The 25,216-nt window shown below is 59.9% G+C and overlaps 2 protein-coding genes across 12 annotated transcripts; both read left to right on the top strand.

Annotated features, from left to right (window-relative positions):
* Positions 1-2,334: 2,334 nt before the first annotated feature.
* CD79A (CD79a molecule) lies at positions 2,335-5,739 on the top strand. The gene is made up of 5 exons (XM_002923937.4): positions 2,335-2,491; positions 3,950-4,258; positions 4,457-4,575; positions 5,090-5,158; positions 5,289-5,739. The coding sequence occupies exons 1-5, from the start codon at positions 2,413-2,415 to the stop codon at positions 5,406-5,408; spliced, it is 696 nt and encodes a 231-aa protein (XP_002923983.1). The 5' UTR covers positions 2,335-2,412; the 3' UTR covers positions 5,409-5,739.
* Positions 5,740-6,842: 1,103 nt separating this feature from the next.
* Positions 6,843-25,190, top strand: ARHGEF1 (Rho guanine nucleotide exchange factor 1). 11 transcript variants are annotated; one of them, XM_034639468.1, is made up of 28 exons: positions 6,843-7,041; positions 12,650-12,692; positions 12,781-12,864; positions 13,323-13,436; positions 15,424-15,522; positions 15,609-15,741; positions 15,960-16,206; positions 16,625-16,654; positions 16,929-17,028; positions 17,177-17,273; positions 17,353-17,388; positions 17,534-17,671; positions 18,335-18,440; positions 18,940-18,951; positions 19,526-19,693; positions 19,986-20,131; positions 21,553-21,699; positions 22,017-22,099; positions 22,313-22,438; positions 22,517-22,631; positions 22,750-22,850; positions 23,050-23,127; positions 23,354-23,429; positions 23,522-23,689; positions 24,223-24,310; positions 24,408-24,494; positions 24,772-24,842; positions 24,943-25,190. In XM_034639468.1, the coding sequence occupies exons 2-28, from the start codon at positions 12,663-12,665 to the stop codon at positions 25,062-25,064; spliced, it is 2,802 nt and encodes a 933-aa protein (XP_034495359.1). In that variant the 5' UTR covers positions 6,843-7,041; positions 12,650-12,662; the 3' UTR covers positions 25,065-25,190. The 11 variants fall into 11 exon arrangements, with proteins under 11 accessions (XP_034495359.1, XP_034495352.1, XP_034495353.1 ...); XM_034639461.1 differs by having other exon boundaries at positions 6,867-7,041; positions 12,511-12,692; positions 24,943-25,188; XM_034639462.1 differs by lacking the exon at positions 6,843-7,041 and adding an exon at positions 8,040-8,250 and having other exon boundaries at positions 12,511-12,692; positions 24,943-25,188.
* Positions 25,191-25,216: the final 26 nt, after the last annotated feature.

Genomic DNA, 25,216 nt, shown 5'->3' with positions numbered 1-25,216 from the left:
AAAAGCCCCCGCATTTTGGATATAGGGAAAATAAGGCACAGGTTGTGCCTACGTACTACAATGAGGGGGTGGCAAAGCTGGAATTTGAACTCGGGCAACCGGGCTCTAGCCACTGCGCTCACTGCAGCGCTTTGCCCCTTAGAAGTAAGGGAAATGGAAAAACAGGGCCGGAATGGTTATATACACGGGCAGGTCGATGGGCCAGTCCCTCCCTGTTCTGGGCTCTGGTTTCCTTTTTTGTTAACTGAGGATGAAGACATGTCTTGGAGTAGACATGAGAACACAGTGCAGCGAGGCCTGGTACCTGGTTGGCACAAATGGCAGCAGACACCAGCGGTGCCGGCTGAGTGGCAGGTGGGTGCACTCCCAACAGGCATGCCGGGCCTGAGGGCCAGCAATCCAGCAGCTGTGCCTCTCCGGCCACTGGGGGGCAGTCGAGGGCCTGGAAACGGCCTCAGCCGCCGAAGGAGGTGAATTCATAGGGCTGTAGTGCCTGTGCCCAGAGTTTCTTCCTAGCTGGGGGGTCATAAGGAGGAACTAAAGCACGGAGCGGCCTGTGACCTGCTCTACAGAAAGGGTCGCAGCAGAACACCTGGGTCCCCGGAGGGAAGGGGGGAGGGCCCCCAGGCCAGAGAAAAGGAACTGTGTCCTATTCTTGCAGCCTTACTGGCGGGGGGGGGGGGGGCAGATTACCAGAGAAGAAACTGAGGCTCAGACAACCAGTCAGCTGGGAGAGCTGATTCAAACACAGGAATCACGAACTCCTGAGTCCCATGCCCCTCTGTGTGGGTGACCATTGCATTTTTTTTTTTTAATTATGAAATGCTTCAAGCATGCAGAACAGTATACCTATTAGTGTAAGAAAGACCCATGGACCACTACCCAGCTTAAGAAGTAAAATACCCAAAGCCAAGACGGACAAAGCCCACCGTGTACCCTTCCCAGTCCCAGCCCTCCTCCCTTCTCCCAGAGGGCACCCCTCTCAGGAATTAGGTGTCACTCACCTACACAGGTTCACACCTTGACTACAGATGCACGTGTCCCTAACGGCACTCGATGTTCAGCTTTTGAAAACAAGTCAACTGTCGCATGCTACATGGTTTTGTCATTTTCATGTCATGTCTGAGATGCAGCCGTGTCAGAGCAGGAGAGCTCTGCTTTTTCCCCACTGAGTACTACTCTACTGGGGCCTACATCACACCGTGTGCACCCCATTCCCCCGTACATGGACTTTTGGTTTCCATTTTTGCTACCGAAAATCTCCCTGCAAGAAGTTTTTTCCCTATGTGTCTCCTTATGTGTGTATGTGATGGTCCCCTAACGGCTCACACACATCTCAACAATCTCATGTAATTCCCCAACGCCCCCCCCCAGACTCCGTTTCCTTCCACGTGACCTAAAATGCTGCTCAAAGGTATGTGGGCACACATAAGTGACTTTGAATCTCTGCTCCACCACTCGCAAGCCGTATTACACCAGGCACGTGATGGCATCTCTCTGGGCCTGTTTTCTCTGTAAAATGGGGGGTGGCCTACCTTGCCCACTTGTGGGGAGCCTGACTCACGTTAAGAGTCCATCATGGCTCTAATTCCTTGGGTGCTAGGAACACCATCTCACATCACAACACTGGGGAGATATTCTTATGCTCATCTCTCAGATTAAAAATGCCAAGCCTGGGGCGCCTGGCTGGCCAAGTCAGTAGAGCATGCAACTCTGGACCTCAGGGTTGTGAGTTTGAGCCCTACGTTGAGTGTAGAGATTACTTTAAAATTTAAAAAAAAAAAAAAAGTTTTTTAATGCCAAGGCTCAGAACAGGAAGCCAGCCCCTGGTCACAGAGCTGGTCAACCTGCCTCATTTATTCCTCATGGGCATGAACAGGAGCCACGTTTTACTGAGCACCTACTATGGGCTGGGCCATGTGTTCAGAACTTTGCATGCACTACCCCTTTAAATCCTGGATTCCAACACCAAGAAGTGAGGATGTGGAGGCTCAGAGGGGAGGTGAGCTTTGCCTAAGTCCAGTGAGGAGCAGAGAGCAGGCTCAGAACCACCACCCGGACCGACCACCTGCACGCACCAGGCACCTCGAACTCTGACTCCCTTGGGCTTCCTTCCCAGGGCAGGCCAGTGAGGAGCCAGGCCTTGAACTGGTCTCTTTCCCCCACCCAGCAGCCTCCCCTCAGGGGAATTGTGGCCACAGGTGCAGGGAGCAGTTTCTCTCCACTCCGGGCCTGAAGCACGCTGGCGGGTGCTGCCCCCGGGGCCCACAGCTGAAGGGCCCAGCAGTGGGGCCATTGGAGCCCATCTCCGGCAGGGCTGGGCAGGAAGTAGGGCGGGGTTTCGGGCCAGCCGAAGTGGAATCTGGTACCCCAGGACTGCTGCAACCCAGACTAACCAACCCACTGGGAGAGATGCCTGGGGGCCTGGGAGTCCTCCAAGCGCTGCGTACCACCATCTTTCTCCTCTTCCTAATCTCTGCTGTTGGCCTGGGTACGTGGCTAACAGGCTGGTGCTGGGGGGGTGCGGGGGGGGTGCGGAGCGGGGAGGACTGAGGAGGCTGGAGAGAGGGCACAGGCAGAGAGAAAGGCACTGCCTTGGGGGTGAAGAAGCAGCAGGTGTGGGGGGGGGCAGTGCTGGGAAAGCCCCTGAAGAAACTGCATCCACTTGCTTGACCGTCCCAAGCAGGCCGCAGGTCCGAGGGGAGGCCGGAGGGGGTTCAGCAAAGTTGAAGGGGCGTCCACAGCCACATGGAAGGAGACAGGGGCGACAGACGACTTCCCCACCCCCTCAACCCCACAGGTCAAAATAAGGAACTAAGGTCGCCCTTGACTGAGCTCCAGAGCTGGGGGCAGGAAGGGGACTTGGGGGGTAGAGCTCAGCTTCAGAGAGAAGAAACTGCTTTCTCCTTCTCTGCCTTGAATCTCAGTCACCCCACTGCATAGGGAGCCCCTTTTCAGTGCTGGGGAAGGGGGCGCCTCATCCACACTGCCCTCCTGGGCTGCCCCACCCCCACCCCAGGCAATGCCAGCTGATGGGGTTGTGACCCCTCAGGTTACACCGGGAGTGAGGCTGGGGATTGGCGCCCTTGACCCTGAGGTTGCTGCCTCTTTCCCCACCTCTTCCTCCTCCTCTCTTCCTCACCTCCCAACTCCTCCCTCCCGAAGAGGCCTATGGGCTGGCCTGGGGGGGGGCTGGAAGCTGGGGTTTCCCCAGCAGCCAACCACCTTCCTGAGCCCCTCCCCTAACCCCCAGCCCAGCTGCCAACTGAAATCACTCCTGACCCTGGTTGACACAAGCAAGTTACAGAGAATGAGGAGGTGGGCCTGAGGTCACAGGGCGAGATAGGCCCGAAGGCTCAGGGTTTGAAAATCCCAGCCACTCTTGCTGCCCTAGTGATGCTAGGCAACCAATTTGCCCTCCCTGGGCCTCAGCTGTCCCACCTATAAAATGGGATAATGAGAGAACCTACCTCTAAGGGTTTTGTGACGGTTACACCAGACAAAGTACCAGGTGCCAGGCGGGGCTGGGGGTGGGAGAGTGAGCCTGGAAGGCCTTCAGGAGGAGATGCTGCCCAAACTGACTCTGGACGGGGCACTTCTACCACTAGGAAGCCAAATATCCAAACGCCTGTGAGTTCAGTGGGGCCAAAGCACAGAGTGCAGGTGGGGAGGGTGGCAAGAGATGGCACCAGAGAGGTGAGTGGGGGACCCTCAGGGTGTGTCACCAGGTCAGGGTGTCTTACCCTCCTCCCCCAGGGTGTCCTCATCCCCCACAGGTGTGCCCTCTCTCTGCTCCCCTCAGTACTACTCTCTCCCCAGCAGCAGCCTCACTCCCAACACCCTGTGCCCCTCCCCCACCCCATTCTCCTCCCCAGAAGTGTCCTCAACACCCCCACACACACACACACGTGTCCCCACCGCAGTCCCTGACTCCTTCACCTCTCCGCAGGCCCCGGGTGCCAGGCCCTGTGGGTGGACGGGGGCCCGCCATCGGTGACAGTGAGCCTGGGGGAAACGGTCAATCTCCAGTGCCGGTACAACCGCAGCAGACCCGACAGCACTCCCAATGTTACGTGGTGGCGCATCCTCCAAGGCAACGCCACCTGGCCCGACATTTTCTGGAGCTATGGCCAAGGCCCGCATGGTGAGCTGACCATCAGCACTGTGAACAAGAGCCACATAGGCATGTACAGGTGCCAGGTGGAGGAGAAAGGCCACCCCGTCCAGAAGTCCTGCGGCACCTACCTCCGTGTGCGTGGTGAGTGCCAGCCCCCTCGCCCCGCCCCCCCCTGGGGATGGAGCCGGCGCCCCCATCCATCCTGGGCATCCTCACTTCCAGTTCAGCACGCTGCAGAGTAGGGGGCTTCAGTGGTCTTGCCAGGGGCAGGTCTGGGAAGTGGGGGGGTGGGGGAGAGCAGGAGGCACTAGTGCTCTGAGCGGCACCCCCTCCTCACAGAGCGGCTCCCCAGACCATTCCTGGACATGGGAGAGGCCACCAAGAACAATCTCATCACAGCCGAGGGCATCATCCTGCTCTTCTGCGCCGTGGTGCCTGGGACCCTGCTGCTGTTCAGGGTGAGCCCCTGGGGACCCGGGCCCTCTGAGGCTGAGATCCCCTCCTAACATGGGAGAGTGACAGCACCCTCACAGGGCTTCGGGGCACCAGAACTAGTACCATGACAGGATTTTAAAGGGTGCAGGGCCCAGAGGGGCATCCGTGCTCAGTCTCCCCTCGGGGTTGTCCTCATTCCCCCCACCCCCGAGGTATACCTCACTCTCCCCCAGGAGTGCAGTGGCCATCCAGATGTAGCCAGGGAAGATGGGGGCTGGCTGTCCTCCCGGAGTCTCTGACCTGCACCAGCCCCGCCTTAGGCCATGGAACAGCCACTGCCATTTCTATGATAGCTGTCATTCCTGCAAGAGCAGTAGGCAGATAGCCAGGGACACCCGCCCCTCCCCCACTATGTGGCTTTGGGCGCATCTCTTACCCCCTCTGGTAAAGCACCTCTAGGCATCCAGGAGGTTTGCTCGGGGAAAACATATTCTCCCCCTGCACCCCCACACTGAGGCTCCCATTCCCCCCTCCCAGAAACGATGGCAGAATATGAAGTTTGGGGTGGACGCCCAGGATGACTATGAAGATGAAAACCTTTATGAGGTGAGTGGTGGGTGGGGACATGTGAGGGGCAGGTGCATTGGGGTTCTCGCGGGGGTCCTCCCTGGGGTCATCTGGGGGCAGAGGTCTGGGCATCAGGGCACTGAGGCCCCCCACCATGTGTTCACCCCAGGGCCTGAACCTGGATGACTGTTCCATGTATGAGGACATCTCCCGAGGCCTCCAGGGCACCTACCAGGACGTGGGCAGCCTCCATATCGGGGACGGGGACGTCCAGCTGGAGAAGCCGTGACCCTGTGGGCTGCCCGGGCCAGCTGTGCTGCCAGCTCTGGTGTCCCCCCACCCCTTCCGGTTCTCTTTTCATAATCTTTCCCGGGAGTGTCCTGACTCAACTTCCCCCTTGAGTGTATCTGCTCTTCTTCCCTCTAGACTGTCCTCATCCCCTGCACACACCCCAGTTCAGCCCTCCTGCTGCTTTTTCCAGCCTCCCCCCACACCCAGCAGGTAATGAGCCCTTAATCGCTGCCTCTAGGGGAGCTGATGATAGAGCCTCGTTAGTATCACCTCCCCCTCCCTGCTCTGTCAGGGCCACTTAGTGATAATAAATCCTTCCCAACTGCAGACCTTGGCAGGAGTCATGGATCTCATGGTGATGCTCCCCTCCTCTGGTGGGACCCAGGAGTCCAGGCCCCCCCCTCCCCTGGCCAGCAGCCTTCTCTCTCAGACCCAGGATTCTGCCCCCCACCCCCACTCCTGCTCACTCCCCACACCTGGGACCAGGTAGCCAGAGAGAAATAGGAAATGTTTGGGGAAGCATCTCACCCTAGGCTATGTCCCTGAGCGGGGCGGGGGTGGGGGCACACAGAAAGGAGCCAGGTGACCATATTTATTTATGCATATTTCAGTCCCACAAACGCAAGGGCCTGTCTGGTGGGGCTGGTACCCAATTCTGACTACAGCCAGGCCACATCTGTTACTCTCTGGGAACGGACTTGCAGCAGGGGCACCTGGAGAGTCTATGGCTCTCATCTGGGGGTGGGGGTGGGAGAACCCCGGGGGCACGGGGATGCAGGGTTCTTGGGAAAGGGGAGAGAGACTGAGACACAGAGAGATCGTGATGGAGAGACAGAACAAGTGAAGAGAAAGACAATGAGGGGACAGGGAATCAGGGAGAGACACAGATACGGGGACAGAGAGAAAGTAGGAAAGAAAGGAAAGAAGCGTCCATAGAAAAATGGACACGGAGAGGCTGAACCCTGGGACTCTAGGGAAAGCAATGGTTGGGGAAATGACCCAAGTGGCCAAGTAGGAAGATACAGAGACCCGGAGATGGGAAGACAAGAGAAGCGACAGAGGGGAGAGACAGCGCGGAGATGCAAGGGCCCGGAAACGGGAGGAAAAGACCCCCCACGGAGAAAGCAGAGACACAGGAGCTGACAGAGAGGGACGCGGACAGAACACGCACAGCGAGGCGATGTTAGAGAGGAAGACCAAGAGACCCAGGCGGAAAGCAGGGGAGGCTGTGGCGAGCGGGCCCCCACCCCGCAGGGGAGGAGATGGCGGACACCCGGCAGAGGCGAGGAACGTGGAGCCCACGGCTCGCGGACAGGCCCACGGCTCGCGGACAGACCCACGGACAAAGCCGGGAGGAGCTGGGCGGGGCCGGGGCGGGGGCCTGTGGGTCCCCCGCCGAACGGGGAAAGGAGGGGCCGGGCGGGCGGCTAGAAGGGGAAGGAAGCGGAGGTGCCGGGCGGGCGCGGGGCGCGGGCAGGAAGCGGGGAGGGGCGGCGGGGCGGAGGCCTCCGGAAAAACGCCCCAACTTCCTGCCCCGCCAGAGCCAGGAAGCGGGAGCCGGGACGCAGGGCCCGGGATCGCCGAGCCCGACCTCGGGCGCCCCGCCGGTCACCTCCCCGCGAGGACTCCAGGTACAGCGTCCCTGGCCCCGCCCGGCTTCCCGCCCCTCGGCTGCCAGGGGAAGTGGTGGGGGGGGGGAGGCCGGGGCGCTGCCGGCAGTGCAGGGGCCCCCTCGGCGCCCCTCAGAGCCAGCGGCCGCCCCTCCCTGGGCCTCAGTTTTCCCATCTGTCAAAGGGGGCAAAGAAGGAGAACTAATAGCTGCCGAATGGCCAGTAAGTGGGGATGAAGGGTGCGAGGCCGGGGTCAAGGCCTCCCAACCGTCCAGCGGAGGACGGATGATCACTCTCATTGTACGGGCGGGGAAACTGAGGCTCAGGGAGCGGAACCGGCTCGTCCCAGGGTACATACACCGTGAGACCGAGTGGAGTTGGGATTTGAGCTTACGGGTGCTTTCAAGCACCGTCCTCCAACCCCACATGCTTTAGGGCCACCGAAAAAGAAAAAATGTCAATAACCACGCCGTAGGCCGCTGTGAAGCTGGAAGTTGTAGAGAGCGTTTGAAAGCATTTTTTGGAAAGCTCTTTTTCTGGGCCATTAATTATACACTGAGAGATGGGTTGCAGGTGTCAGAGCTGGAGATCTCCCCCCATTGTACAGGTGGGAAGACTGAGGCTCGGTAAGAAGTAATTACTTTTTCCAGGTTTCACGGCATGTCAGCGGGAAAGGTGCGCTGGAACCCAGGAGTTTTGCTTTACAGCTCCAGCACAAAGTGTGCGGCCGGGGCGGTGGGGGTGCCGGGAAAATCAGTGTACGCCTTGGAAATTCAGCTGTTTCCGGAGTTAGAAAGGCAAGATAGGGCGGGGAACCCAGGCCCGAGACTAAGGGCCAGGGGCGACTCGGCGAGGATTGAGTCCCGGGCAGGGGGGCTGGAACCACTCTCTAGTCGGGCTGGGGAGTGGGGGCAGGGGGCGGGGCACAGTAGAGTGACAGGGGCAGTCGAGATAAGGAAACGCCAGACCTCCAAGGCAGGCCAGAGCGGCCCTTTCTGGCCAGCGTGGCGCAGTGGAGAGCTAGAGCGGCCGGCGGGAGGAGTAGAGTCGTCCGGGCCGGGGCCAGTCAGCGGCTAGGCTAGAGCGGCTGGCGGGAGGAGTGGAGCTGGAAGCAAAGGTAGACGCTGGGGCAGCTAGAGCGACTCGGAGGCGGGGGTGGGGGACCCGGAGCCGGCGAGCAGAGGCTTCGGTTCTGGCGGCTGCGGTGGATTCTACTACGAGCAGGAGCAGGTGAGGGACGCGGACCCGGCGAGCGTCAGACCTTGACTCCGCAGGTCCGCCTCATCATCCCTGGCCGTGCGCACCGCCACGTCCCATGTAGTAGGATTTGGGGCCCGTGTAGACCCGCCGTGTCCCACGTAGGATTTGGGGCTGGCGTAGATGCGCCACGTTCCATATAAATGACAAGGCCCTGCAGACCCACGAGCTTCCTGCTAGCTGCACCCCCCCCCCGCGGAAACTTGGCTTCTTATAAGATAATGGGGTCGCCATCGGTCAGTAGCACCTCCGAGAATCCTGGGCCCTGTAGATCTTGGGTCTTGGGACCACCACATGCTCCTGTAGAATTCTCCCCTTGTAAGTGTCCATAGGTCCCATAGACTGGCTGCTTTACATGTGGAATCACCATCCGGTGTGGTCCTCGGCTCCGTGTAGATGCTCCTGGTTCAGCTTGCCTGTAGAATAGAACCTGGAGCCTCATACGTTCCAAGGGCCCCTCATGGACTTACCTTGACTACTCTGTATTTTAAGTTCTTTAAGGCTCCCGGAGGTTCCTGGGGACCAAGGTCATCCACTCAGTGTCTTATAGACCCTGAACCTTGCGTAGAACCCAGGCGGCTGGGTAGTCCCCGACTGGTGCCTGCTTTACTCTAGAACCCTCACCTCTAAGAACCTTCTAAACCCTCCCTGACCATCACCACCCTCAGTCCCATGAACACAGTGTGCCCTCTGCTGGACCATAGGCCTTTTCAGTTGCCTGCCGATCCATCTGACAGCTTCAGCGTATGATTACCCTTTGTGGTAGCCCCTCACCGTCTATTTCCTAAGCAGCCAACCCCCCACTTTCCCTGCCAGGATGCTGTGTGAGCCCTAAGCCGTTGTGAAGCAGCCTGAGCAGCCACCCGCACTCCTGCCCAAGTCCCGGTGCCCACATACCCCTGACTTTCCCAGACACCATAAAGGGACCAGATGTGCCTCGATTTCGGTTCATATTTTAGTTTCCTAAGGTTGGGGTGGGGGTTCCCCATGCTCTGAAGCAGCACATTCTGTTAGTTAAATGCATAAAGTCTGGAGCCGGGCTGCCTGGGTCTGAATCCTGGCTCTGTCTCTTACAAGCCGTGCCTCAGTTTCCTTTTCCGTAAAATGAAAATAGTTATAAAACTGACTTCCAGGGGTCATTTGGAGGATTAAATGAGTTAATAAATGTAAAGCAGTAATGCTATTCCTGGCATATACTTAATGGCACGTAGCGCACATTAAATGCTAGCTACTGTTTTCTTTCGTATTTCCGTGATGAGGAATGAAGGAGACAATATGCATTAGGTGCGTGACTTGGGGCCTGCTTGGCACTGAGCATTTGCTCACATAATGTGTGTCCTCTCCTTTGCCCTTTTTGGAATCTCCCTGACTCTGTTGAACCTCCCCCCCACCGCCTCCGCCCCAAGCGGGGTGAGCATGGACCTTCCATGTGCGCCGTCATGTTTTCCAGCCCCGAAGTTGCAGCTGGTGGCCTGGTGAAGGTTTTCCATCTCGAACGGGAATACTAATCGCGTGGGGTGCTTGTGGTTGTGAGCGTTAAGTGAGTTCAGATGTGAGAAGCACTTGGCACAATGCCTAGCACACTGTTAAGTGCTAGGTAAGTTTAGCTTTTGTAATAAATAATCACTATTTTTTTTTTTGGCGTCGGTTTGCAAGTTTATATGTGAAGATTTAACAGTGCTCAAATCTTAAATTACCCAAGCTTGAAGTTGGAGAGGTGCTCTGTGGAAGAGAATAAAAATGTTGTGTGCTCTGGGGAACCCATGGGATGGCATAGGGACACTCCAGAAAGCATCATTGTTTCAGGATCATAATCAAAATCATAGCCACCGTTTATTGAGTGCTAGGAAGAGGCCTGTGGAGGAGGCAGAAGAGTGAGTCTCAGGCGACCAGGGTTGTGGGGAGAGCTCCCCCCACTGGTCCACCCCACCCCATCTCCACAGCTCCTTCCCTCCTGACACGGGCTCGCGTGGCATTAGTCAGACTAATTAAGGACACAGATGATAGTGGGAAGATGCAGGGGGAAGTGGAGACTCTAAGGGAGACCAGATGGGAGAGCCAGCAAGAGAAGGGAGAGAGATGAGGGACAGCACATGACACAGTGACTCGAGAGGACGCAGAGAGGTAGCCGCAGAACCAGATGTGGGAAGACAGGCAGAGACACTGACAGAGGGGAAAGACAGCGACAGAAGCAGGGTTAGGGTGAGGTGGCTGAGGGGGAGGGGAGGCAGAGATGGTGGGAAAGTGAGACAGGTCTGAAGGGAGGGAGAGAGGGAAGGAGACAGGGAGAAGAGAAGCAAAGACCTGAGGCACATTCAAGGGACAGGCAGCCAGAAAGATCTGGCTGGGGAAGGAGAGCCAGCAGGACAGATAGATGCAGGGCCAGGGAGACAGACACACCTTGGGGATAAGCTGGCTGAGGACCATTCCTTGTTTTCTGGGATTGGAAGTGGGGAAGATACCTGGTCCCTAAGGGAAAGCAACTTCTGGGTTTAGGGAAGGAGATTCAGTTTTGTTTTGTTACATGGAGAGAGTTGGGGGTTGGGGGATTTGCCATTAGATTTCCTGTCACAGGAAGTGGGGCTGGTGGGTTCAGAGGCAACATCCGGCCCCAAGCCTGTCAGGTTTAGGAGAGCACCCCCCCACACACACTTATCTCCTTTCTACCTTTCCTTTAACCTTCCCAACTCTGCTAGCCTCCAGGCCATGCCTCACTAGGACCCAGCCTGCAGCGCCCTCCTCCCTCAGACCCAGGAGTCTGGGCCCCTGGCCTCTCCATCCTCAGACCCAACCTGCAGCCCCCCTTCCTCCTCAGACTCAGGAGTTTAGGTCCCCAGTCCCTTTTCCCTCAGACCCAGGAGTCCTGGCCCCCAGCCCCCTTCTCCTTTAGACCCAGGAGTCCAGACTCCCAGCCCCTTCCTCCCTCAGACCCAGGAGTCTAGGCCCCCAGCCTGTCCTTCCTCAGACCCAAGACCCAACCTGCATCTCCCTCCTCCCTCAGACTCAGGGGTCCAGGCCCCCAGTCTCTTCTTCCCTCAGATCCAGGAGTCTAGGCCCCTAGTCTCTCCTTCCTCAGACCTAACCTGCAGCCCCCTCCTCCCTCAGACCCAGGAGTCCAAGTCCCCAGCCTTTCCTTCCTCAGACCCAAGAGTCCAGGCCCCCAGCCCTTCCTCCCTCAGACCCAGGAGTCTAGGCCCCCAGCCTGTCCTTCCTCAGACCCAAGACCCAACCTGCAGCCCCCTCCTCCCTCAGATTCAGGAGTCCACACTCCCAGCCCCTCCTCCCTCAGACCCAGGAGTTCAGGCCCCCAGCCCTTCCTCCCTCAGATTCAGGAGTCCGGTCCCCCAGCCCCCTCCTCCCTCAGACCCAGGACCCAACCTGCAGCCCCCTCCTCCCTCAGACTCAGGAGTCCTGGCTCTCAGCCCCCTCCTCCCTCAGACCCAGGAGTCCAGACTCCCAGGCCTTCCTCCCTCAGACTCAGGAGTCCTGGCCCTCAGCCTCTCTTTCCTCAGACCCAAGATCCAACCTGCAGCCCCCTCCTCCCTCAGACCCAGGAGTCCTGGCCCCCAGCCCCTCCTCCCTCAGACCCAGGAGTCCAGACTCCCAGCCCCTTACTCCCTCAGACTCAGGAGTCCAAGCCCCCAGCCCCTCCTCCCTCAGACCCAGGAGTCCAGGTCCCCAGCCCTTCCTCCCTCAGACCCAGGAGTCCAGACTCCCAGCCCCTTCCTCCCTCAGACTCAGGAGTCTAGGCCCCCAGTGTCTCTTTCCTCAGACCCAACCTTCAGCCCCCTCCTCCCTCAGACTCAGGAGTCCGGACTCCCAGCCCCCTCCTCCCTCAGACTCAGGGGTCCAGGCCCCCAGCCCCTTCCTCCCTCAGACCCAGGAGTCTAGGCCCCCAGTCTCTCCTTCCTCAGACCCAAGACCCAATCTGCAGCCCCCTCCTCCCTCAGACTCAGGAGTCCTGGCCCCCAGCCCCCTCCTCCCTCAAACCCAGGAGTCCAGACTCCCAGCCCCTTCCTCCCTCAGACCCAGAAGTTCAGGCCCTTAGACCCGGGAGTCAAGGCCCCAGCCCATCCTCCATTAGAGACCCCAAATTACAGGCTCTCATGACTACAGCTCTTTTATGGACCCAGGCTCCTGGGCCTCCATAGCTTCCCCCACCCCTCCCAAGGCTCCCTGTCCTTGGGCTCCCCGCCCTGGCTGGCCTCTGAAGGGCTCTTTGTCGCCACACAGAGGCCCCATTGAGCTGCGGAGGCCGGGATTGGCGGGGAGGCTGTTTACTCACCTTCACACCTGGGCCAGGAATCTGTGAGTAACCGCCCTGTGCCGCCACCTCCTGCCCCCCCCAACCGTGGCCCCTCCTCTTCCCCAGCCCTGTGGAGCCCATGGAGGCAGAGGACGTCGCCCGCGGGCTGGTGAGTGGAGAGAGCCTGGAGGGAGGGGACTGGAGGACTTTGAGGTGGGATTACACCCTGAGCTGAACCCATGCCTCCTCTTCCACAGGCCCCAGGACCACCGCGGCCTGGCCTGGTGCCAGTCAGCATCATCGGGGCTGAGGATGAGGATTTTGAGAATGAGCTGGAGACGGTGAGGGGGAGACGGGGTGGAAAAGCTTCTGTTCCAGTCTCCTTGGGTCCCAGCCCTGAGGTTCCATCCTCAGTGTCCCCTCCCTCCTTAGGTCCATCGTGGGATGTTGCCCCCTGCCTCCTCTCACTGCCCGCTCCTCTTTCTGTAATCTGGGTACCACCGTCCTCATCCCCTCCTACCCCATCCTTGATGCCCCGTTATAGCACTGACACCAACACTTTTTACTCGAACCCCGGGTTTTATCACCACCCCCCTTAATTACAGCACAGATCCCTACTCCATCTCCTAATGCCTGTCCTCATCACCCGCTGTTGTAACGTTAAATCTCATCCACTGTCCCTTGACACCAGCCCCGGCCACCACCATTACCGTGTGAACCCCACTGCCAGAGAGGGGAAGGGTCAAGCCCAAGTCCCTTCCTCTGCTCCCCACTGTCTCACCTTCCTCCCCGCCCTCAGAACGCAGAGGAGCAAAACAGCCAGTTCCAGAGCCTGGAGCAGGTGAAGCGGCGGCCTGCCCACCTCATGGCGCTCCTGCAGCACGTTGCCCTGCAGTTTGAACCGGGACCCCTGGTGAGGGCAGGGCTGCATGGGCAGAGGGAGGGGTGGGGCCGGGACAGGCCACAGTGCTCAGTGAGAGAGACCAGTGAAAATGAGCTGGGAGGGTCTGGAAAACAGGATCAGAACACACAGAGCAAGATCTAGAAAGAGAGAGTCAGAGCGCTAGCCATGTGACCCAGACAAGATTGCAAGTGCCCTGTGCAAATCGCCGTGAGGAGCGAGTGCAGGGGGAGACTACTCACCGCAGGGTCATGCAGAGAGCAACAGAGAATCCAGAAGCTGGCAGAGACCACGCTCCCCAGCGCCCTTCCCTGCCCGTGGCTATGTCCCCCATCCATGACCGCACCCTCTCCCACTGACCCTGGAAGTAGGGTGCTCCTCTGTGACCTCGGCAGGTGCCACCAGCCCGTCATCAGGGCCGGGGCATGGGAGGAAGCCACCAGTCTTCCTAGGTGAGGCTGGCCCAGAAACAAGAAATGCCCACCAGCAGCCTGCAAGGCAGAGCGAGCATAATTCATGATCCACAGATAACTAAGCAGAAATTCCCTGGGCCCCCGGCAGATGTGGCCCCGCGCTGCCCGGAAGCGCCTGCAGGGTCTAGAGAGCCCAGTGTGTGACTTAGGAAGGAAGAGGCCACTGCGTGGGCTGGACGGGGGCACTCTGTGGACAAGGATCCCATGCCAAGAAGACCCAGTGCAGCCCAGCGCAGGCTGCATTTTGGATGTAGCCCAGAGCATTGGACTGGACTGGAAATGTGTAGCAGGGCCCTCCAGAAACCAGACACCGAGAGAAATGCCAGGGCGGGATACCCCGGGGGTGCAAGAAGAAAGAATGCATCGACTGACCCTGAAGCTTTAGAAATTGCCAGGAAATCGGGAAAGTGCCTTCTCTCCAGAAAAGTAGCTGCCCCTCCCCTGTGAATGGAGGCTATGGCCCTCTGGGCAAGGAGGTCCCCCTACTGAGCCTGAGGTTTCTAGAACTCGAGCTCTTGGAACTCAACCCAGGGAGGGTGCCGGCTGCCATGTCCTTTTACAGATGTGGAAACAGGCCTAGCCAGGGCCTGGGGCTTGGCTGAGGTGACCCGGATAGCCCCCAGCATTTGGAATCTGTCCTCCTGCAGCCCCCTCACCTCCTCAGCTAGGAAAGCAGCCAAGAGATAGTTATGGTCCCCTGGGCTGCTTCCTGTTGGCCTCTCATGGAGTTTGGGGGTGTGCAGAGATTGGTTAAAAGTGTTTATGGCAGAAAATAGAGTCCCGCCCCTACCGGGGTGAGTCCTTAGCACGCAGACCATGTCCTTTACCTGACGAGAGGCCCCAGGAGCCAAGACAGGTTGGAGTTGGCAGCGCATTGCCAGCATCACCCAGCACCGGGCTGACACACAGGCGAGTTCGGGGAGTGAGTGGTGAATGAATGAGTGAGCCCCACTGGTCCACCTGGTTATTTATGCAGCCCCCACTGTGCCACTGTGCATGGGGCCTCTCTGGGGCACAGATGAGTCACAACCTTTCTCTCTCTCTCTCTCTCTCTTACACGCGCACACACACACACACATACACACCCTCAGGTTTCTGCAGTATTTCTAGGCTGTGGGTCGTAGGGGAACAAGCTGCCTGGATTCTAATCCCAGCTTCGCTACTAACTAGCTGTGTGACCTGGGGTAAGCTTCTCGAGCTCAGTTCTCTCATCTGTAAAATGGGATAACGATAGTGCCTGTGATTGACCAGGTTAATGTGGGTCAGGGGTTTAGAACCGTACCTGATACAGGCCTAGCTCTCAGCATAGCGGGAGATGGCAGGAAACCAAACCACAGCCATTTCACAGGATAGAAAATCAGCAAATGCTCAAGTTGGCCCCAGGGAGGCCAAGAGAGCCCAGGGCCTGGGCGTGGGGATGGTGGAGATCAGGGAGCGCTTACCAGAGGATTTGAGCCTCAGGCTTTTCAAGGGAGAGTGTAGTTTGGGTCTGGGGGGAGAGGACAGGTGACGTTCTGTCTCCCCAGCTCTGCTGCCTTCACGCGGATATGCTGGCTTCCCTGGGCCCCAAGGAGGCCAAGAAGGCCTTCCTCGACTTCTACCATAGCTTTCTGGACAAGACCGCGGTGAGAGACACCTTCGAGGGGCCCTGGTCCCCCCACTTCTTGGTCCTGGGGAGACTCTGTGCCAGCCTGGCCCTCCCTCCTCTCAGACCATCATTCCCAGCGGGCACCTGGGCTGCGGTCCTGTAACCCCAACACTGCCTGGTCCTCCCCTTCATTCCATTCTCTGTCCGGAGCAGGTTTTGCGGGTACAAGTCCCTCCCACTGTCGCCTTTGAACTTGGTAAGCAGAGGGAAGGGGACTGCAGGTGAAGGAGGGGTGTCTGGCAGGGGTCAACTGTCCCAGGGAGCCCCAGGGCCGGACGCCACACTCCCCTGCTCCCGTGGACGGGCCAGATTCCTGTCCTGCCCCCTCTGGCCACGGCAGCCTGAGGAAGCATGGCCGTCGGGGTCTGAGGGCGGGTGGAACTAGCCCCCAGCCTCCTGCCCGTGTCCCCGCAGACCGCACGCGGCCCGACCTCCTCTCTGAGGACGTCCAGCGGCAGTTCGTGCAGGAGGTGGTGCAGAGCCAGCAGGCCGCCGTCAGCCGGCTGCTGGAGGACTTCCGCTCCAAGCGGCTCATGGGCATGACGCCCTGGGAGCATGACCTGACCCAGCTGGAGGCCTGGGTTGGGCGGGACCGGGCCAGCTTTGAGGCGCGGGAGCGGCACTTGGCCGAGCGGCTGCTGACCCACCTAGAGGAGATGCAGTGAGTGTGGCCTGCCCCCTCCCCAGCCCAGCAGGGAGGGTCCCTGCAGCCTCAGGGTTCATTCCTTAACCTTTGGGCTCTTCCCCTGACTTCTGGGTTCCCTGGCCTTGGCATAAGTAATTCATCTGGTTGGGTGTTGTCTCTTCCGAGCTTTGGGGCACCCTCCCAGTTTCCAGGGCTTTCCATGGTCTTGTGTTTGGGCCTGGCGCTTAGGTCCTGTCCTTGCAGCTCTGAGCTCACAAGAGACACTCCCGCCTGCTGTGCTCCTGCTTCCCTGTAGCCTTGGCCCTCTCCCTCTCTGCCTCTCTCCTCTCTCCTGTCCCGGCTTCTAAGGGGACAGCACCCTGGACATCTGTGCCAGGTGGACAGGGACCCAGGCTTAGCAAGTTTGTTGCAAACTCCTTTCTTCTTTTTGCAGACACACCATCTCTACCGATGAGGAAAAGAGGTGATGATGGAAGCAGAGAGGTCGGCAGGAGAGACATTTAGTTCCCTGGGCCCCAGGGAGGAGGACCGGGGATCGGGGGCCTGGGCATGGAACATCCTGGCCCTGTCCTCTGGAGCCCTCTCCCCCTTCCTCAGACACCCAGCTGGAAGCGGTTGTGGGGTTGGGGTGGGAAGCAAATGCGGAGGGGAAGGCTTGGGGACAGTAGTGTCCCTGCGGCCATGGGCGTGTGTGCATCTGCGCACGTGTTGGGGCCCTCACCGTCCCCTCCCCACAGTGCCGCTGTGGTCAACGCGATCAGCCTGTACATGCGCCACCTTGGGGTGCGGACCAAGAGCGGGGACAAGAAGTCGGGGAGGAATTTCTTCCGAAAAAAGGTGTTTCTCTTAGAGCGCCCGAAACTGGCCCTTTCCTCCCCCAGAGGCCCCTGGGGAGCCCTGTCACTCTGGGCTCCTGGGGTCTGATTCTGCTTTGTTGGGGTCTCAGAGATGATGGCCCCTTCTTCACTCTCCCTGCTTCCCTCAGATGATGGGCAATCGACGGTCAGATGAGCCAACCAAGAGCAAGAAAGGCCTGAGCATCTTCCTGGACGCTGCCCGCTGGAACCGGGGAGAGCCTCAGGGTGAGGTGCCCTGCCCGGCCTCCGCCCGCCCGGACTTCCCTACGCCGCCCCTGCCTCATGGTCCCATCTCTCGTTTCAGCCCCAGATTTCCGACACCTCAAAGTCGAGGCTGATGGTAATGGTCCTGAAGCTGGCTTGGGGCTTGGGGGACGGTTGGGGGGTGCTCCTGGGCCATGGGGAAAATAGGGCCTGTAGCACAGGCAGCTGTGGATTAGAGGTGCTGGGCTCTCATCTCCCCCTGCCCCCTGATGTCTCCCCAGCTGAGAAGCCAGGCCTTACGGAAAAGAGGGGAGGCCTGGGGGTGCCCTCCCGGGACCGGAACTTTGGGGCTCCTGGGCAGGATGTCCCTGGAGTTTCTCTGCACCCTCTATCTGGAGATAGCCCTGACCGGGAACCAGGTGAGTTTCTTGAGCACCCCCACCCCACCCCAGAGAGACCACCCTCAGTTCTCCGCTTGCCCCTCCTGGCTCCTGGTCACCAGAATTATTAAGAAACCACCCCCCTTCCTTCAGTTCACCTGTTCCACGGCTTTCCTCTCAGGCTCCAGCCTCTACCCTGGTGACACATAGCCCCCACCTTGGACTGTTTCCCATCTGCCCCCAGAACCCTCTCTGAGTACATTGTCAGTCCCCTTGGTGGATCTGAGGCAACTGCTTGGCCAGGCCTGGGTTCAAGTCCCAGCTCTGTGGCTTAGTCGGGTTATACCTTGGAAGCCCCGTCTGAGCCTCAATCTTCCTGAAAGGGGTCTACCCTCTTCCTGCAAGTCCTGGCTGAGGGTCGGGAGAAGGGGTGGCTGTGGAGGCATCACGCAGAGCCCCCATTCTGCCCTGGTCCTGCGGCTTCCTCACTGCCCTGGCCACAGCTGTCCGTGGCCATGTTCTCAGAGGCCTTTCCATCGGTCCGTCCCCCACTGAAGTGCAGGGCAGCTGCTGGTGTCAGCCAGGCACTGGGTGGCTTTAGCCGCCATGCCCCATTCCGCGGGAGGAGATAGAGGCCCCCAGAGTATGGGTTGGCTGCAAGGGCCCGGCAGCCAGCCTTGCTCTCCCCCCGCCGCCCCGCAGGTCTTGATGCCACACCAGAGCTGGGGGACCCGCCCCCACAGGGCCCGGCCAGCCTGGAGCCCCTGGTACCCCCGGAGAGCACCGAGGAGGGTGCTGACACAGAGAGGTGCCCGGGGCCGGGTGTGGGGGGTGCTGGGTGCAGGAAGGGGCTTATCAGATTGGGGAGGCGCGTGCCGGGCATCGCGCTGCCATTTGCTCCTGCTGTCCCCGAGCCATCTCCACTGTGCTCTGCTCCTCCCTCTGTCCATCTTCTGCCTCCTCTTTCCATCCTCCACTTTTTCTTTTCTCATCTCCTCTTCCCTCTTCCTCCTCCTGCGCTCTTCCCGGCTCCTCCTACCCCCTCCTTTACCCCTTCAGGTTTTCATCCCCTCCCCTCCTCTTCTGAGCCACCGCCCTGCGCCTTGCTCCTGCCTCCCAGTGCCCTGTCCTCCCTCCCCCACCCTCTGTGCTCCAAGCCTGGGGGCCCTGTCCTCCTCACAGTTGGGGGGCAGGCTCTGCCCCCTGCCTGTCCTTGTGCCGCTGCTTTGGGGACCCTGTGGTGGGCGGAGGAGGTGAGTTGGGTTCCATTTGGGTCCTCCTCTGACCCTGTGCCCCTCTCTCCCCAGAAGGTGGAAGAGGTGGGTGCCCGGGCCCTGGGTGGGGGGAGGGCTAGCCCCTCCCCCATTTCTCCCAGCCCCTCCCCTCTCCCCATGGGCCACCCCCTCCCCTTCACCCTGCAAGGGGTGGGTGGGGACATCACCCTCCCAGCAGAAGAGCTAAGTATTGAAATCTTCCCTCCCTCACTCCCTGCTCTGCCCCCCCATCCCCTTGCCTCAGGGAAGGGAGGGGTCAGTCCTGTGATCCATACTGGGTTTCCTTCCCCACCCTCACCAAGTTTCCCTGTCCCTCCTGACCACCCCCAATGCCCCAGCACCCCAAAGTCCCAAGTCCCACTGCTCCTTCTGACTCTCTCCTCTCTTCTGTTGCATGTTTGATATCTGTCCTGGTCTCCCCTACCCTGATCCCCATCTGTCCCTGTCCTGGTCTCTCTCTGTCTGTCCCTGACCTGGTATCTCCCCACCTCTGTCCCTGTCTTGGTCTCTCCCTGTCTCTGTCCCTGTCTTGGTCTCTCCCTGTCTCTGTCCCTGTCTTGGTCTCTCCCTTTCTCTGTCCTGGTCTTTGCCTGACTCTGTCCTTGGCCTCGGGGTCCAGGCTATCGGGGCGTCTGGGGCGCTCGGAGAGCCTGCGGGTGAGTGACCGCCGCCGGCCTTCCCGGGGCAGCCTCGGGGCTAAGGGCCGGGGTGGGGGCCGCTCCCGGAGTGACGTGGACATGGACCCCAGCTCTGCCACGGCCGTGCTTGGCCCTGCCCGACGAGCCACGTAGGTCATTCCTCCCCCATCTACTGATGCAGCCTGGAGAGTCAGGAGGATGGTGGGGGAGGGGTTGTCAGAGTTACAGAAACCTGGGTATTGGACGCTAAGGTCACTGAGGTCAAAGGAGAGGGGTGGGGCTCTTCTATGTTAGAGATTTGGGGGCTGTTCAGCAGGGGCTACTTTGGAGGCGTCAAATGCCAAGGCCACGGGGCGGGGGCAGGTGTTGGGACACTAGGAATGGAAGTCTCCTCCCTGAAATGCCCCAAGCTGGGGCCCTAACAAGGCCTCTGTCTCACAGCCCTGAGCCTGGAGACGAAGGGGACCCGGGACGGTCAGGACTAGAGCTGGAACCAGAAGAGCCCCCTGGCTGGCGGGAGCTCGTCCCAGTTGGCACCCTGCACAGCCTGCCTAAGAGCCAGGTGAAGCGGCAGGAGGTCATCAGCGGTGAGTACCAGGGACACCGCCCAGTTCTGGCCCAGAGACAGGGAGCTGTCCATCCCGCCACAGGCCAGCTTGAAGGCAGCCTGTTTCCACTGAGGGCCATTTGTTATGTAAATTGTGGAACAGCCACTCATGGAACAGGACTGTGGCTGTCAGCTGTCATAGTGACATTTCCTGTGAGGGTTTTTATTTTTTGTTTTTGGTTTTGGTTTTTTTTTTTTGGTAGTGCAGGGCAATGCTGGTAAGAGCTGGACCGGGTGGGTATATAAAGTTGTATTTCTCACGTAAATTTTGGTTTCCTTATTTGGGTAGTAATAGTTCCTACCTCAAAAGACTGTCATGGAGCTGAGATGATTCACGTGAAGCGTTTAGCACGGTGTGGGGTCGGGGAAGAACATTCCAGAGTGACTGTTCTTACCATGATCTTGACCGTTCGGGCAAAAAAGGTCCCACGGGGACAAGTTTCAGAAGATAGTATATTATCAGTGCTTGCTTCTGGGCGGGGAGATGATGGAAGTTTCGTTTCTGTCTTGATTCTTTTCTGTGATTTCGAACTGGGTGTGGGGAGAGCGTTTGGCAAAAGTAGAATGCTTCTTTGGAAACTCTGGTGTGGAAGTTTATTTACAAGTTGCTTAATAGTAAGAAGGGTGCTCATTCGGAATTTTTAGGGCAGTAGGTGAATACTTTCTGTGTCGCAGATGCTTTAGAGGCTATGAGCAAAACATAAGGCTGTGCTATCTGATAGGATTTTCTGGAATAATGAAAACATGCAGCATCTGTCCAACATGGTTACCACCAGCCACATAATGGCCGTTGAGCACTTGAAATGTGACAAGGACAACTGACAACTGAATTTTGTATTTTATTTCAATTAAAATCTAAAGGGCTGTATGTGGCTAGTAGCTACTGTAGCCGACAGCACAGCCATTTCTCTCATCAGAAAAATATTCCTAACAGAATTGTGCATTGAGCCTCCCGGGACTCCTGGGGCCCCTGAAACCCAGGCATGCTCTCTCTAGGGGGGTCCCTGGCTCCAAAGCTATCAACGTGTGTGTAAAGGGTTATCATTGTTCCAGAAACCAAGACTGAGAGACTTGCTGGACACTAAACACAGCTGCAGGCTTGCTGGTGGTGTGACCAACTCATCCCAGTTCGCCTGGAACTTTCCCAGGTGTAGCACTGAAAGTCCCATGTTCTGGGAAAGGCATCGGTGCCAGGCACATGGGGATCCTTGGTCACCCCGGCTGCCTGCTGCCGCCAAGGACAACTGGCAATGGGATAAGGACTCTTCAGGGGCTATTTCAGGGGCAAACGATTCCATCCAGAGAGAGTCATCCCTGTCCCCCACCCTGAGCCTGCCTCTGAGACTGCACCCCCTCATTTGCACCCTCCCCAACCATGCTTCCTGCTCGGTGGCCCCACAGAGCTGCTGGTGACAGAGGCCGCCCACGTGCGCATGCTCCGGGTGCTGCATGACCTCTTCTACCAGCCCATGGCAGAAGGGGGCTTCTTCTCCCAGGAGGAGCTACAGAACATCTTTCCCAGCCTGGACGAGCTCATCGAGGTGCATTGTGAGTGCAGGGCCATGGCCCACTGTGCGCCCCACCACCGGCTTCCTCCTCAAGGCTAGACCGGGAGCCTAGCACCTTCTCCTTGAGTGCCTCCCATGGGCAGCTTCTTTTCTATCCCTGGGGGCAGCTCCGGACCCCCAGAGCTCACATTCCAGGGGGCACATCAACAAGCGCATGGCATGGGTGGGGTGGTTGGGCAGCCCCTGGGCCCCAAGGATCAGACACTTGCATCCCGACCTCCGCCACCTCTGGATCAGCTCTGCGTACCACCTCTCGGGCCCTGACGGAACACCCCCTTCCCTCACCGCTCTCCACAGCCCTGTTCCTCGATCGGCTGATGAAGCGGAGGCAGGATAGTGGCTACCTCATTGAGGAGATCGGAGACGTACTGCTGGCCCGGGTGAGGGCGCCCTGCCCCTGCCCCCCTGGGGTCCCCTCCTTCCAGTCAGGGACCTGGAATCCAGGCCCCGGGAGGCCAGGTCTCAAGCCTCTCCCCCATCAAGACCCTGGGGGGTCTCATCCTGTCCTCCTGTCGAGGCTGCTATTCCCATGTGAGACCCTGTTCTTCCCAATCCCACCTGAGACACCCTCCCTGGCCTGAATCTCGCTGTAGTTTGATGGTGCCGAAGGCAAATGGTTCCAGAAAATCTCCTCCCGCTTCTGCAGCCGCCAGTCGTTTGCCTTAGAGCAGCTCAAAGTCAAGCAGCGCAAGGAGCCTCGGTTCTGTGCCTTCGTGCAGGTAAGGGGAGGCCAGGGAGGGGGCTGGTCCCCGAAGCGCGCCCCGGTCCGGGCCACCTCAGCACCGCTCTGCCCGCAGGAGGCGGAGAGCCGCCCGCGGTGCCGCCGCCTGCAGCTGAAGGATATGATCCCCACGGAGATGCAGCGGCTGACCAAGTACCCCCTGCTCCTGCAGAGCATCGGGCAGAACACAGGTGCCAGTGGGTGCAGCCCCACACCACGGGGCCCCGGCATCCTGTCTCTCACCGCGGCAGTGGGGCCAGGAGCTTCCCGGCTTGGGGTTCACCGGGACTGGTCTCTCCTTTGCCACAGAAGAGCCGGTGGAACGGGAGAGAGTGGAACTGGCAGCCGAGTGCTGCCGGGAGATTCTGCACCATGTGAACCAAGCCGTGCGTGACATGGAGGACCTGCTGGTGAGCCTGGCCCTGGCCGTGGCCAGGGACCCAGGGTGATGGGGCGTCCGCGTGCGGGGCTGGGGCAGGCCTTTGTCTTGTCTACCTTGGGGCCCCTTCTCTGGAGGTCGAGCCCCGCCCTCGGCTTGTGCCCTTCACAGTCACTGGGGGTCAGCTGTAGCCTTTGGGTTGTCCCGTGACTCTCCCTTCCCCGCTCTAGCGGCTCAAGGATTATCAGAAGCGCCTGGACTTGTCCCACCTGCGGCAGAGCAGCGACCCCATGCTGAGCGAGTTCAAGGTGGCCCTGCCTGCCCTGACCTCCCCGTCTCTCCCTGGCCTTCCCCTGCCCACGCCCAGCCCTGACCCTCCTGCCCCGGGGATGCTCTGATAAGGCATGTGGGAAGTGAGAGCCACCACCCCTCCTCTTGGAACCCCTCCTCAGCCCCAGCGGGTTGCCCATCCTGACCCCTGCCTGCTGTCCCCTGGCCGGGCCTGCGCCGACCTTGACTCCTTCCTGCCCCCAGAACCTGGACATCACCAAGAAGAAGCTGGTGCACGAGGGCCCGCTGACGTGGCGGGTGACGAAGGACAAGGCTGTAGGTGAGTGCCCGGGATGGTGAGCGGTGGGGGCCGGGGGTGGGGCGGGTGCGGGTGCTGGTGGGGGGGTGTTGAGTCCCGGCCTCGCTCCGCAGAGGTCCACGTGCTGCTGCTGGACGACCTGCTGCTGCTGCTCCAGCGCCAAGACGAGCGGCTGCTGCTCAAGTCCCACAGCCGGACGCTGACGCCCACGCCCGATGGCAAGACCATGCTGCGGCCCGTGCTGCGGCTCACGTCCGCCATGACCCGCGAGGTGGCTACCGGTGAGGCCCCGCCCCTGGAGTGGGAGGGGGCCCTCGGAAAGAGCTGGGAGCTAGGCCACAGCAGAGCCAGAGAAGGGGGAAGATGCGAGAGGGGCCCCGGAGCCGGGCCTGGCCAGGGGCCAGGAGGGTTGTGGGTCTTAGGAAGGGAGCTGGGCAGCTCCCCAGGAGTTTGCACGGAGGAGCACCCAGCTCTGATCAGGATTTGAAGACTCCCCCTGGCTGCCTCTTGGGGACCATAGGGGAGCAGATGTGGAGACTGGAGCCCAGTGAGGACGGGTTTGCAAATGGGCTTCCTGGAAGCTGCACCAGTGGCTCTAAGGGTTTCGTGGAGAGAGCCAGACTGGGGATTTGCTGCCTGATGGGTGAGGGGGTGGGAGAGGGAGGCCTCGGGAGGAGGCAGGGGAGGGATGGCAGGAGCTGGGGGAGCCTAAGGCCACAGCCATCAGGGGCTGCCCCCACCTCTAGCCCAAGCTCAGGGGAGGGGCACATTGGGGTGACCCTGGCTCTGAACCCCCCTCTCCCTCCTCCTGCAGATCACAAAGCCTTCTATGTCATTTTTACGTGGGACCAAGAAGCCCAGATATATGAACTGGTGGCCCAGACCGTGTCGGAACGAAAAAAGTAAGGAGGTCTGGGTTCTAAGCTCGGGTGGAAAAGGAGGCCCAGGCTGGGGGGCCTCTGACAGCCTGACCTGGGGCGGGCTGACCTGTCTCCCCAGCTGGTGTTCCCTCATCACCGACACTGCTGGATCCTTGAAGGTCCCTGCTCCCGCCTCTCGCCCCAAATCCCGGCCCAGCCCTAGCAGGTAAGGGAGGACATTGGAGGGCTGAGGAGCCAGGGGAGACTTCTCTGTGAGTCTCCAGAACCTGAGCTCCAGCCCTGTCTCTGTGCATGTCTATAGGCGCGTGTGTACAGGTGTGTGTGCCCCACCACCACAGCCCATCTGGCCCCTGTCCAGGCCCCTCTGTCTCCATCTCCCTGCCTCAATTTCTGTTCTGTTTCTGGACACCCCCACCCCCCACCTCCTGGTGTCTCCCTGCTGCCGCCAGGCCGTGGGGTCACCTAGTACTTCCTCCCCCCAGCACACGAGAACCCCTGCTCAGCAGCTCGGAGAATGGCAACGGGGGTGGCCGAGAGATACCCCCAGGGGACGGTGAGCCTTTGTGGGGGTGCGGAGTGGGGGCAGGGTGTCCCGAGGGGACCCGGCAGGAATTGAGTACCCCCCCCCCGCCGCTTCTTCTTCCCCCACCCAGGCCGAATGGAGAGAATCCTCAGCGCCCTCCTGCCCTACTGCAGGCCCGTCCCCGAGGGCCAGCTTGCTGCCAAGGCCCTTGAGAAAGGTAGGCTGGCGGTGCCCAGGCGAGGCTGCCGCTAGCCCGTGTCTCCACCTTGCTTCCCGCCCAGGCCCTGCACCACCACCCTCGGTGGCCCCAAACCCCTCTTCTTTCTGCAGCTTCTGTCCCTCCCTTGACCTTCGGTTCAGCCTCTCCCTGGACACCCTCCATCCTCGGTGTCTCCTCCCTGCCT

Source organism: Ailuropoda melanoleuca, chromosome 12 (genome assembly GCF_002007445.2).
Source record: "Ailuropoda melanoleuca isolate Jingjing chromosome 12, ASM200744v2, whole genome shotgun sequence".
Lineage (NCBI taxonomy): Eukaryota > Metazoa > Chordata > Mammalia > Carnivora > Ursidae > Ailuropoda > Ailuropoda melanoleuca.
Note: the sequence above shows the minus strand (reverse complement) of the source record. Positions and strands in the feature narration are given on the sequence as shown.

What these genes read in the sequence shown, in the direction of transcription:
- ARHGEF1 (XM_034639459.1), top strand. Translation starts at nt 9,849, where the DNA reads ATGCCTAGCACACTGTTAAGTGCTAG. An exon ending in GCTTTCTGGACAAGACCGCG is followed by an intron (nt 15,523 to 15,608) that starts GTGAGAGACACC and finishes CCCTCCTCTCAG; the next exon opens with ACCATCATTCCCAGCGGGCA. An exon ending in TCTACCGATGAGGAAAAGAG is followed by an intron (nt 16,655 to 16,928) that starts GTGATGATGGAA and finishes CCCTCCCCACAG; the next exon opens with TGCCGCTGTGGTCAACGCGA.
- CD79A (XM_002923937.4), top strand. Translation starts at nt 2,413, where the DNA reads ATGCCTGGGGGCCTGGGAGTCCTCCAAGCGCTGCGTACCACCATCTTT. An exon ending in GGACCCTGCTGCTGTTCAGG is followed by an intron (nt 4,576 to 5,089) that starts GTGAGCCCCTGG and finishes CCCCCCTCCCAG; the next exon opens with AAACGATGGCAGAATATGAA. An exon ending in AAGATGAAAACCTTTATGAG is followed by an intron (nt 5,159 to 5,288) that starts GTGAGTGGTGGG and finishes TGTTCACCCCAG; the next exon opens with GGCCTGAACCTGGATGACTG.